The 12,564-nt window shown below is 55.3% G+C and overlaps 3 protein-coding genes across 3 annotated transcripts; 2 read left to right on the top strand and 1 right to left on the bottom strand.

Annotated features, from left to right (window-relative positions):
* Positions 1-356: 356 nt before the first annotated feature.
* On the bottom strand, positions 357-904 carry BAUCODRAFT_20730 (uncharacterized protein; the record flags this gene model as incomplete). The annotated part of the gene is made up of 2 exons (XM_007673668.1): positions 357-725; positions 797-904. 2 exons carry the CDS (start codon positions 902-904, stop codon positions 357-359), a joined length of 477 nt encoding a protein of 158 aa, XP_007671858.1.
* Positions 905-3,539: 2,635 nt separating this feature from the next.
* BAUCODRAFT_61793 (uncharacterized protein) lies at positions 3,540-6,848 on the top strand (the record flags this gene model as incomplete). The annotated part of the gene is made up of 4 exons (XM_007673669.1): positions 3,540-5,436; positions 5,488-5,936; positions 5,988-6,139; positions 6,293-6,848. 4 exons carry the CDS (start codon positions 3,540-3,542, stop codon positions 6,846-6,848), a joined length of 3,054 nt encoding a protein of 1,017 aa, XP_007671859.1.
* A 1,673-nt stretch (positions 6,849-8,521) lies between these two features.
* Positions 8,522-10,955, top strand: BAUCODRAFT_20732 (uncharacterized protein; the record flags this gene model as incomplete). The annotated part of the gene is made up of 5 exons (XM_007673670.1): positions 8,522-8,929; positions 8,999-9,673; positions 9,839-10,317; positions 10,389-10,522; positions 10,588-10,955. 5 exons carry the CDS (start codon positions 8,522-8,524, stop codon positions 10,953-10,955), a joined length of 2,064 nt encoding a protein of 687 aa, XP_007671860.1.
* Between the last annotated feature and the right edge of the window lie 1,609 nt (positions 10,956-12,564).

Below are 12,564 nucleotides of genomic sequence, written 5' to 3' on the forward strand. Positions count from 1 at the left end.
ACGAGGGTGCGTTCGCTTTGTGCTGAGCTGTGAATGTTGACGATGGCGTCGCATACTCCCTCATAGGGTATAGCGCGGTAGACGCAACTTTAATAGGGCCAACCTGTCTCCACTTAGCAGATTTCAGGGTTTATAGGTTCGCATTGTGAGACTGTAAAATTGGCATATGTACTACTAAATATGTAGGCTTGTAAGAGGTACTGTAACTGACATATAGTACAACATCATCTTGACGCGCTATAGCAATGACTTGGTGTGCCCTGCCAGAGTCACGGAGACGAGGTGGTAGTCGCTTACGCCTCGCTGAAGCCACCGTTCGCGAGTGCTACAACTGATTTGCTCAGCAGATCTCGTAATCACTCAGGGTAGATACGAGCTTCACATAGCCTTGAGCTCGGCGACATGGCCCACATCGCTGGCAGTTGTCCCCTTTGCCTGCAGCTGATCCGGATATTGCATGTTGAAGTATTCCGTGAGCAGCGCCGCCGAACAGCCCATTCTGCTGGATGATGAACTGATTGTGCTCCGGACTGTACTCGCGACCCTGCGTTGATAGGTGGAGGAGCTGGTCCATCAGCCTGTGCCATCTCTCCGCCCGCCAGAACCTCGAGTCGCCGCTGCTTGTTGGCCTTGTTCACAGATGCACGGCTGTTAAACTCAACGTCGGACGTGATGGTGTGGTTTTCTGAGCCGTCGTAGCCGTTCGCGACTGCGTACTCGAGAGGCTGCGGGAGGGGTGAGCCAACTCGCCGGGCATCAGGCTCGCGGTAGCCTTGCGGTGCGTCCGACTTCTCACTCTTCCCAAAGTCTTCTGCAACTCACTTTCCGTTTCATACGCTTGCGTTAGGATATCTATGGCCGCTACAGGAGCTTGTGGTGTTCCGACTGCCGTGGTATCATGCATGGTGTCTTCATACCCAGTGCAGGCTTCCGCTGACAGCTGCACCGCGCATTCCACCTCATATACGGCATATGACCATATGACAGAGCGACAGGTCGTTGAGACGCGACGAAACTGTACGAGAATGACAGCATCTCCGGGTTGTGGAGCGCAGTAAGCTGGCTTATGCCGCTAAGGCTGCTGGGTGGAACGCAGACATCTCCTTCCCACTGGAACTCTTAGGCTGCCGTTTGCCGGACTGGTGACTATGAGATTACGGCGGCGTGAGCACGCTGTCCCAGTTGCTGTTTTGTGGAGCCACGGCTGGCTATACGCTAACCCTGTGTCAGTGGCCTCCCCATAAGCTACCATACGATCTGCCATGCTACAGCAATACCCTCCTAGCTTGGAGACAGTGCAACTCATGGTCGATGCTCTCGGTGAGTATGTCGCTAAACTCATGCCCATGCAAACAGCCAATACTCTAAGCTCGACATGTTCGATGGATGCGCAAGATCTACGTTGTAGACGAGGAAAGGTGTTCGTTCCACTATGTTGATACGAGAGTGTTGCTAAAGCTCGAGACTGTCCTTTGAATCTCATGCGTGAACACCTACCGTATGCTCAAGCAATTGGCTCATGCTTTGAAGAATATAGCAGGCAGGAAGTGTACCACAAACGCCAGCGTCTTCGCTTGTTGCCTAACACCGCATCATAGGGGCGATCAGGCTCAGTCTTTCTGTAATGACAGATGACGCTTGCAAGAAGTTGAGATCTCGCAAAGCAATGGGGCACTCCATCCGCACACAGTGCTTGCCGAGTCACAGTCGATATTGTTAGCGCTTTCCCGCCCATACACCTGGCACAATAACGAACTCCTGATCGTACTGACAGAAAAGTGTGTACAACAATGCGGGCCCTGCAGCAATGCAAGAGCTCTCCGCCTTTTGACCAGTGAGATCTACAATGTTGATCACTGAAGGGATGGGAAGAATGCGATTCTTTTGTTCAAGAGTAACACAAGATTCGCGCTGTGAGAAGCGGGACAAGCGGTAAAAGTTGTGTAGTTTGTTGGTTGGCAGAATTGGTTTAGAGATATGCGAAAGCGTCGCGCTCGACTTGACTGGACTACAGATGGCTCAGGGAAGGATGGTGAATCTCGGTACCGACAACCAAAAGATGGCACGAAACGGTTTCTCCACCTCCGCTGTCTCACGTGCGAACGCGACCATAGACTAGCGTGTAACGGAACGGGCAGGCCAGCCCCTGCAGCTTAAATGCAGCACAAGTGTCAGGAGAAGTTGCGATCATCAGGGGCTTCATGCTGGTCTGAACGGCTTCCTCGTCTCATTCCAAGTGCTTGTCCTTCGTAGTCTTGTCGTTGCATCTCCTGGTCCGAGCAATTGTCAGTCTTTACTGTGCGGCCTTGACCTTCCTTATTCGTATTGCCGTGTTGCCGCACGTTGTTGCTATTGGAAAAGTGGAATCTGCGAGTGTAGACGGTCTTGGTGGGAGGAGACGCGCATGAATGCAAGCAGTGCACAGCGGAGAAGCCAAGTGCATCTGCTTCGCTTGCCTTGCGGCTAAAGCAGACAGGATGCGCGGGCGGGAATTTCTCAAGGCGGAGTTAGAGAAGAAGAGGAAGGGAAGCTTGGACGATCAGTCCGAGGGGGATGGCCAAGAGGGTGGTGGAAGCGTCGATGGCCATGCGGTGCGTGGCGACGAAGATGAGGAGGAAGACGAGTTTCATGAGGTGGAGTCTCGACGGGAGTCACAGTATGTAGAAGATATGCAAGGGATGGAACCTTGGGTGGAGGAAGCTTCACTGCATGAAGATCCCATCGCACTGCCTGAAGGACATGCTGTTCCTGATGACCTTGGGTACCCGGTGGAGGAGGAGGATTACCGCCACGCACCGTCGATCGACAAGGCAGACTCGGAGCTGCCTGGCGAGCCAAGAAACCAGACAGTGCAGGCGCGTGAGTCTGAGCGGCCAGAGCAGGTGGGAACGGATTCTGCAGGACAGCCTGGTAATGAATTATTAACACAGAAGTCGAACGCAGACTACGTCGAGAGTGTAGCGGTCGAGCTTGCCCATTCGCCGCCACCCTCACCACCACTACACCAGCATTCGCAAGATGCAGACCTGCACTTACCCGTCAACAATGCGCCGAGCCTCTATGACAGCGCAGTTGTGACAGCCTCACCCTTACTTGAATCTCCGGAACCCGAGCGATCGCAGACACCGCAGACGCCTCGCTCGCCAAGCTCGATATACGCAGATTCACGGCCTCACACGCCACTTGCGCCAGTGTCTCCACTGACTGCTCACGAAGCGAGCTATCGCTCCTCCGGCTTCCGCGACTCTATGGCCTCCGTGGCTCTCTCCGACACCAGTTTAGACTACGACCATCTCTCACCTAATCAGGTAGAGGACGTACTTGCTACGCCTAGGGTACGTGAGAGCAAACACCACCGCAAGATCAGCAGTCTCGACATCCTGCAGAACATGTGGGCTGCGGAAGGCTTGCAAAGACCGCAGATGGAACGGCAGAGCACACTTTTCGACGTGATGAAGGACCAGCCACTGACACCCGTGGAGCGGTCGCCTTGGCAGGACGAACAGTTTGACCGCTTGCAAGAACCTGCTGTGCAGGTCATGGAAGAAGGTAGCTTGGCAGTGCCGAAGCCTCACCGTTTTCACGCTCGAAGCAGCAGCCTTAACGCGCCGATTGCTGTGACCGTGCCGTTTGACGATGCACCACTGGAGGTGGACTGGCAAGCATTAGACGAGTCTGAGTGGCAGGAGAAGGAGGATAGAGACTTGCCCGAGGGTGTTGAGGACGAGAGCACTGCGTTCTTACTTGCCCGGCTTGAGCAAGAGAATGCGAAGATTAGTGCTGCATCTGCTGCAACACAAGTAAGTAATGCAGAGGCGCAACGTACGAACCGTATGCGGAGCGGCAGCAGGCCGCCGAGCATGGGCCATCTTAGGAAGCTTGTGCAGGATCGCAATGCGCCCTCGATACGCTATAGCTTGGCCATATCACCAAACACGCAGATATTGGAAGAGCTGCCTGAGCCACCACCGATGACCGAGCTGGAGTTCTGGGCAGCGCTTGTTCAGAACTACCCATCAACCGCCTCGCGACTACCCACGCTCACAGCGACAAAGATTCGTGGTGGGATCCCGCCGCCACTCAGAGGCGTGGTCTGGCAGTCCATGGCTGGTGCTCGCGAAAGATTGCTTGAAGACGCCTTCGAGCGCCTGCAGCATGAAAAGAGCCCTTACGAAGGCATCATCAACAAGGATGTCGGTCGCAGCTTCCCAGGAGTCGAACTGTTCCAGGACGCCGAAGGTGAAGGCCAGAGAATGCTCGGGAGAGTGCTCAAATGCTACTCACTATACGACAAGGATATCGGTTATTGTCAAGGGATGGGTTTCTTGGTGGGTCCGCTGTTGATGAACATGGGCGAGAAAGAGGCCTTTTGCGTTCTGGTACGGCTCATGGACCATTACGCCATGCGCCCATCGTTCTTGCCGAGTTTGAGCGGGCTCCATATGCGCATCTATCAATTCAGCAAACTGCTCCAGCAGCATCATCCGCAACTCTCGGAGCATTTCGCAAGCTTGGGGATCGAGCCGGCATACTTGAGTCAGTGGTTCTTGTCCTGCTTCGCCGTTAACTGTCCGCTGCCGATGCTTTTCCGAATCTACGATGTCATCTTTGCCGAAGGTGCAAATGAGACAGTGATGAGAGTGGCGTTGGCGCTGATGCGGCGCAATGAGCAACGTATGATGGAGAGCACGGAGTTTGAGGAAATCATGCAGCTGCTGCTGGGCAGAGGCATTTGGGACAGCTATGGTATTAATGCAGATGACCTTGTAGACGACTTTACAAGCTTGGGCAACATAATTACGCATGGAAGGCTAACGGAGCTCGAGAGGGAGTTTGAGAAGCAAGACTCAGAGGCCGTAGGCCAATCTGCCGGTTTCTTACCAGACGTACAGGCTGCAGCGGCAAGGTTTCTAGGCAGGTTATGGGCTCCCGCGCATGCACCAGGCAAAAGCACAAGCACTTTATCTCCTCCTTCTGCGGAGAATGAAAGTACGAGCTCATCGCTCACGGCACGCGCAGGCCACTTTCTGCGTCGGAGCAAGAGTCAGCACAGCATTAGCACACTCGTAGACGCCAACGGCAGTGACGGGTCGAGCACCAACTCCTCCGGCGCGGCGTCTTTGGCATCGACCACTGTGACCGAGCCGGAGGTATCCTCCGACACAACCGGTGACAGCACAGCTGAGACGATGAGCATGAAGTCGAAAGCTGCGTCAACGAGGACAGTCAGTGTCAGTACTGGACATGGCGTGCCTGCTACTCCTGGCCTGAGCAAAGAGGAGAAAGACATGCACGGGCAGATTGAAGACCTTCTAACAGCGTTGAGCGAGCTGCAGAGAGAGCATGCGCAGCTCGCGGCGATGTTGCAGCGTGAGCGCGAGGAACGCGGCGAAGATCACAGAGCGGTCAAGCAGCTTATTCGACGTATGCGCAGCGGTGATACCGACAATCAGCGCAACGACGAGATTGAAGGAGACGGAGCGGAAGCTGACGTTAAAGCGGAGCGAAGAAAAACGCTACCGCCACTTCCACGAACGGCCACAAGTCTTCAAGATGAGGACGTTCACAGCCGAGCACGACCAAGTAGCGTGTTCCTACAGCCAAGGCAAACCGAACAGAGACTCAGCCTGGATCAACTGCTTGAGGAAGTTGACAAGCGCATGCACACCCACGCACGCCTGTCGCTCTCTTTTGAGACCAAAGCTCAATTACGGTCTATGTTGGTGCGGACTCGCGAGCAACTTGCTCAAGCAGAGATCTCATCCAGGGATCTCTCACTGCGGCTCGAGATTGCCGAGACAAGCCTGGCTGCCTACACTAGTGAGACCGAAGATCTACGCGCAGAAGCTGAGGAGTTGCGTGTGCGAGTCAATGAAGAGTTCAAGGCCAGGCAGAAGCTTGAGCTGAAGATTCAGGAGTTGAAACAGGAGGCTCGGGTTGTCGAGCGTAGGGAGCGCGACAGACTTGTAAGAGCGGAGATCCTTCAGGAGGTACCATCCCGCAGAAACAGCACCACGATCGACGGCCTCACTAGCGGACTATCAAGGACGGGTAGCCTTTCGGGTGCGCCTGGCTTAAGGGAGCTCAGGCTTGGACGAAGAGACTCTACATCTTCGCTAACGAGTCTGCGAGCGGCTCGGTCGCAACGCTCATTACCGCTCGAAGTTAGCATTCCAACGCAACAAACGGCCGCAACGTCACCTTCCGCCATTGCGCCGCCTATGGTAGAGGTTGCCCTGTCACCATTAGAACCCGTCAGCGCAACGGCCGAACAGACACCGCTGTCCGTAAGTGCTCCCACACCGGCACTCGCCATCCCGGCACCGGGCATGTGGCATCAACGCTCATCCTCCCTTGCGACCCGTGAAGTTTTCGCCACACCAGAACACGAAGCTGTGCCCGAGGAAGCACTTCTCCTCGAGCTTGTGAACGCTAAGACATCCGAAGCACAGGCCCGCGCTGAAGTTGACGAAGCCAAGCGCATGCTCACACAATCCAACAAACGGCACGAGCAGATGCTGCAGGCTCTGCAAGCGCAAATTGATGCTGCAAACAAGAGCGCTGACGCTGCTAGGGCGGAAGCCGAGGTCGCGAAGATGGCGGCTCAGCATGCCCGGGAGGAGTTCATGGCGAGGGAGAAGGAAGGCTCGCTCAGTGTGCCCACCACGCCGGCGGCGTACGATAGCGACAACAAATCATTAGGTGGTTCAAGCGAGATGGCTACGCCGTGGGAGACGCCGCTGGCGAGGAAGACGGCTGAGGGACAGGCCGCTGGCGGATGGTTCTGGAGTCGGAGGACGCCGAGTACGCCGGTGGCTAAGATTAATGTCACGCCGCCTGCGGAGTAGATAGTTTGCCTTCGCTCAGCAACGCATGGATGGAGGTCTCGCACAGCTTCGTCAGTGACCGCGTGTCAGCCGAGCAGCCTACAGCGTCTTGGCCGACCAGACTTCAGTGTCAGCCGACCCGCCGAAGCGCTTCATCCTTCCAGTAGCACGTCCACGCTTCGCCGGTGTCGTCCACGTTTGCAGCACGTAGACACAGTGTTGTAGTCCGGTGATATCTGAATCTGCTTCTGCGTTGTGCAGCTCGTCGCAGATTGACACATGTGAGACTGCTCGGTCTTGTAGCTTTTCTATGCCTACTTGTAGCCTTCTGGTAAAGATGTCTTGGAGGCAGTATCAGGTTTTCCAGCGAGTAGCAGATGGCATGAGTGTGTCACTGTGGTGAACCGTTTGGCAAGGGAATGGGCAGTGATCGGGTGTTGCAACTCGTCAAACTATTCGTGGTAAGATACGATTCATAGCGGGTCTGCATCACAGTAGGAGCAGTTTGCCGTGTTGTCGTGAGGCGCATCTCGGAGCTCGTTCGCTTCACGCTACGCCCGTTGAGCCAAGCAGTATCCCTCAAACATGGGCAAGGACAAAATACGGAAGCGTTGTAGCGATGAAGGCTCGCTGTCCCTTTCTATGCAGTTCCACAAGCACCTCGTCGACCTGCGGACGCACGGCTTACAGCTAGTGACCCCCTACAGTCTCATGTCGTCACAAGAACAGGTGCATGAACAACGTGCGCCTCGATCGATTTACGCGCCAACGTCTGTGGTAGTCCTTGTATCAGTAGTGAGCAATGTATCCGGCAGCACGAAATGATTAGCTACATATCGGGACAAGGAAGAGGTGATGTTGGCCGAGCAGGTCTCGCAAATATTTGCATTATCAAGAAGCATCGAATGGTGCACGCTGCCTACAAGTTATGCATTCTTCGTCTTTTCAGCTGAGGTCGAGGGATCGGACGAGCCGTACGCGGTGATAGGGTACGGGTACGGGCGCGCCAAGACGACAAGAACGACTTGCTCCAACGGACGGCAGAAGCTTTGAGAGGATACGGCCGAGAGTGAGTTATATCATGTGGGCGACGACGATGCGTACTGTGCAACAGTAAGCGAGTATCTTGGCGTTTGCTTGTCCACACTTTGGCCCCCAACTAGAGGCTCAAAGCGTCGACCAATCAGGAACCGTCTTAGGCGCCTCCGCCCCTACCTCAGCCTGTTTCTCGTCTCATCCCGTCTCGCATGTGCAGCCGTTCATGCTGCTATCTACAACGTGCTAAGCGCGACCTTCTTGACTCGCGCAGAAGGTTGACTTGCGAAGGATCGGTGCCAGCACCGCGTTGACCAATAACCCACATTGTTGTGCATGGGTGCATGCAGTTCAGTGCGCCATCGCGCACTTGATCATGCCCGCCAAGTTGCGAACAATCGATGTTCACCGGTTTCACTCCAGCCGAACCCCTTAGCAACAGATGGGACACCGCCAGACATTCTCTGCTGTCTTTGCGGCAGATTTGTAGGTCGTGGTGCAGGCCAAGCCGGCAGTGCTCGGCGTCGGTATACCCTCACTCAGCCTGCGCTGGGGTACACTTACAGCAGACCTACCGTACGTTGTGGATTCCCCTGGATTCTACGAGTGTATAGTGCGCATCTCCTTAGTTGCACCTTCCACCTTCGTTTGTCGTATCGATGGCGCTTCTCTGTCTCTTTTTCTTTGGCGCTCAATCGCTGGCGCAGCTAACACAGCAGAATACGACATCAACGAGTGGTTCGACGTTCACATTTTACCCGAATACGACCACTTCAGGTCTCGGCTTGACAAGCGGTGCGACTCCGAACATATTCGCAGCGGACTCGCAGATCTCCACAAGCAGTGCGATCACGGACACGTCCCCAAGGGAGTCACTGCTCTCTGCGAGCTCCTCAGTCATCTCTATATCGTCTTCATCGTCCGGCAGTGCGGCGTCGTCAGCTAGCACGAGCCTGTTAAGCGCATCGACAGCGCAAGGAGCAAGCGCAAATTCCTTAGCGACAGCCAGCACCACCACCGCTGTTGGAGACTACATCCTCCTTGGCCTTGGGATCAGCACTTCAAACGTCGCAACTCTACCACAAGATCAAGCGGGCAGAGGCTGACTGGCCAGTTCGACGTTATCACTATCGCAGAACTCTGCCCCATCAACGTCATCAAACTCGACTGCAACAACTTTAGATGCAACGCTTCTGACGTCCAGCACGTCTACTGTTACTTCGCGAGGAGGCTTCTTATTCGTACCCAACAACTCCACCGCATTCGCCAGTGCCACCCTTCTTGTCAATGAAGTAGCTCAGACTAATCCCACAACATTCACCAAGAACGCAACCACAAACAGGACGGACGATGCCGTCGCGGCGACGTATGCATTCCTGCCGAGTGGTGACGCAGGATTGAATGGCTCGGCCACCGGTATCAGCTACGTAAATGCTTCGACGGCGATCACCCAATTTGCCAATACGGGCATAAGCACCAGCTTGCCGACAGCTTGTGTTAATGGTACACAATGGATGGATTCACAGGGCTTTGTCTATAACATGGTCTGCGGCATGACGTCGAATGGGACAATCTTGCAAGTCAGTACGATGACGGATGCCAACTACACAGCTTGCGCGCTTCTGTGCGACCTCGACGAGCGCTGCTTCTATTTCGAGGTCTACCCTCTGGCAAACGGCACGTACGCATGTACCTCGCGAGACTCGATCGATATCCTCTCGAACACGATGACGCCCGGATACGTCTCAGGAATATTCACCGGAGAGCAAGCTATTACCCTTGGTGGCGGGTTGGCGAGCGATTGCACGAACGTACCAAGTGGACGGATGAGAATGGCTTGACATACACCGTTCTCTGCGACATGGCCGTCACCGGGAAATTTTCGACGTACCAGTACGTCGATGGAAACGATTGGCGCGTATGCCTCCCGCTCTGTGATGCCAGGGCGAAATGTGTTGGCTTTGAGTTCGGTCAAGCCGCTAACAACGGTTCATATGTTTGCTGGCTCGCGACTCGCGAGCGAAATTGGCAGCTTTTACGCCAGTCCAGGCTCCACGCTCGCGACTCTGGACTTCCGTCCCCAGGGCGCACAAAGCTACAACAGGATCCTTACGAGCGAGATCGAGATGACAGTCACGGTTGACGCGTTTCCAAGCTGCATAACGACATGGGCGTCATGGGCGTCAGCGAGTGCTGCGTGGCTAGCTAGCCCAGGCTACGCCTCCTATGACACGAAGGTGTTTGACAGAGCTTGGGTCTCTGTTACCCCCAATTTTAACGCTACCCCCTACACCACGCTCTGCGATGGCTGGCCAAGAGTCTCGGGCACTGATGGCTTTCTCACGACTACGGAACATAGATACGAGACAATCACTCTATCCACAAGCACGATCACACCGTTTCCAGAGAGTCCGCCGCCGTGTAGCTTGAACGCAGCACAATGTTCAGAAGTCTGGTACGATGCGGGAAACCGCAAACCTTTGTATCGTTTGGCCAGTGCTGATAGTGATAACCAACATTATACAGGTCCTCGCATTGGCTTTGCTCGCGTCAATATGCTAAACCGCCTGATTGCGACACATTTGCAATGTCGCCGCCTTGTCCACAGCCTTCAAACCTGGCAAGGGCTAACCTGTGTGCCAACAATATAGATTATCCCTGTAGGTCTCGGAAGCGTATGAGTCTTTACTGCTGTCTGCGACGTCGCTAATTGTTGGTATCTCAGGTACTTGGAACGGTGCAGTCCTACAACTGTATTACTGGCCTGTTGTAACAAGTGGAGGCAATATCTGTGACCAAGCAAATACACCTGGACGAACCGTTACCGGCAACACACCCAGGAGTGCCATTGTGGGAAACATGACCGTGACGAGTCCGGATGTGGCGTTCTCAATCTCAATACTGTCGGCATACGATAACTGCGGCAATGTTGGCGAGCCGATGACGGACTACGTACTCACCTTGCCACCCACCGATGTCAGCAGCCAGTTGATACCATGGTTTGGTGTGCAGGCATTGGCTGGAAACGCGACCTCGTTCAACTTCGCGGATTTGGCTCCGAACCCTTACCAGCTGCCAGGTGGTTCTCATTGAGGAGCTGCGCCACTGATTTAAACTTCTTTGCAACATACATCCCGGGCTCCTCTAATTGGGGGGATTTAATCAATGCCTTCATAAATCCGACATGGATGTCTCCGAATGGATCGTACTTCAACCACAGCGCTCTGGTTTCAGCGGCAGGGAGATATCTTCCTGAATGTGGTACTATCTGGGAAGGTCTTTATTCGCCTGTTGTTTCTATTCCTTCGCAAATCCAGAGTATTCGGCCAGAATGGGCATCTTGCCTGCCTATTGGAGGCCAAGGCGCCTTCTTCGACCCGCCAAAGGCCTTGGGGGAAGCTGCGACCGCCGCGGGCGTGACTACAGCTCCGGGCGCGAGCACGGTCGCCGCCGCCTCGCCTTCGCAGACCGCGCCCTCAGTGCCGCAGACGTCAACACAGAGCGATCCCGTCACTGCACCTACTGCAGTATCACAGAACTTAGACACCTTTACATCGCAGCCACAACAGTCAACAGCGCTCCCAAGTGCGACCTCAGCAAGCGACCCCGCCGAGTCCGGATCAGCTCTCGGTGCCGGTGCTCCAGTGCCGGCGTCTACGGCTCCGTCGACCGATAATCCACCCAGTAATAACCAGCAGCCCGCAGGAAGCAGCCCAGTGTCATCAGGGCGGTCTAATATCGTTGGTGGCACCACGAGTGCGGACCAAGCAAGTTCGACTCTGGATTCCGCAGTCAATGCGGCTGGAGGCAATATCGCTTCCTTATTCGCCGGTGGCGGTGGCAGCACGACGAACATTGGCCAGGCCAGCTCCACAGTTGACTTCGCGGGAAGTGCGGCTGGGGCCAACATTGCCTCTCTCCTAGCTGGCTCGTCTGTAGGATTGCCGGCTGCCACTCTTCCAAAGGCGTCAGGCGGAGGCCAGTCAGGGAGTGGGTCTCCGAATTCTGGATCAACCGGCTCTGGCCCTGTGAGCCCTGCCTCGCAAAGTTCTGGTCCAAGTGATCCAACTCAAGCTGCCCAGGCTGTGGTCTCTAGGCCTAACGAAGGCTCGTCGACTATTGTCCAGCAGGGCTCATTCCTCGTAGTTGCTGGAAGTGGGACGACTAGCACCTTGGCCGCCAGCTCAGTGGCCGTAGTGGGAGGCCAGACCGTCAGTGCGGCATCTAGCGACAGTCCGTCGGCCGCGGTGGTAAACGGTCAAACCATCATGCTCACGGCCACAGCATCAACCCAAGCTGCACAAGCCGTCGTATCTGCAAGCGATGGTAGTCCGGTGACTATGATTCAGCAAGGATCATGGCTTGTGATTGCTGGGGGAGGGACCATAAACACAGTGAATGCTGGCTCGGCAGCCGTGATCGGAAGTCAGACCATCAGTCCTCTTGCTGGTGGGGCCACTGTGGCCGCCGTGATCAATGGTCAAACCGTAGCGCTATCAACTCCCGCGTCGTCCGCAGCCGCAGTAACGACAGTCGGCGATACTCAAGTGAGCATAATGCAGGAAGGATCATCTGCGGTGATTATAGCAGGGAGCCTCACGACCACTCTAGTAGCGGGCCAGCAAGCGACAATCGACGGCCAAGTGGTAAGCATCCCGCAGAAGGGTGCTCCGTCTGGGGGTGATCAGAGTGCGGCGTCAGG

This window comes from Baudoinia panamericana (assembly GCF_000338955.1).
Source record: "Baudoinia panamericana UAMH 10762 unplaced genomic scaffold BAUCOscaffold_1, whole genome shotgun sequence".
In the NCBI taxonomy this organism is placed as follows: Eukaryota; Fungi; Ascomycota; class Dothideomycetes; order Mycosphaerellales; family Teratosphaeriaceae; genus Baudoinia; species Baudoinia panamericana.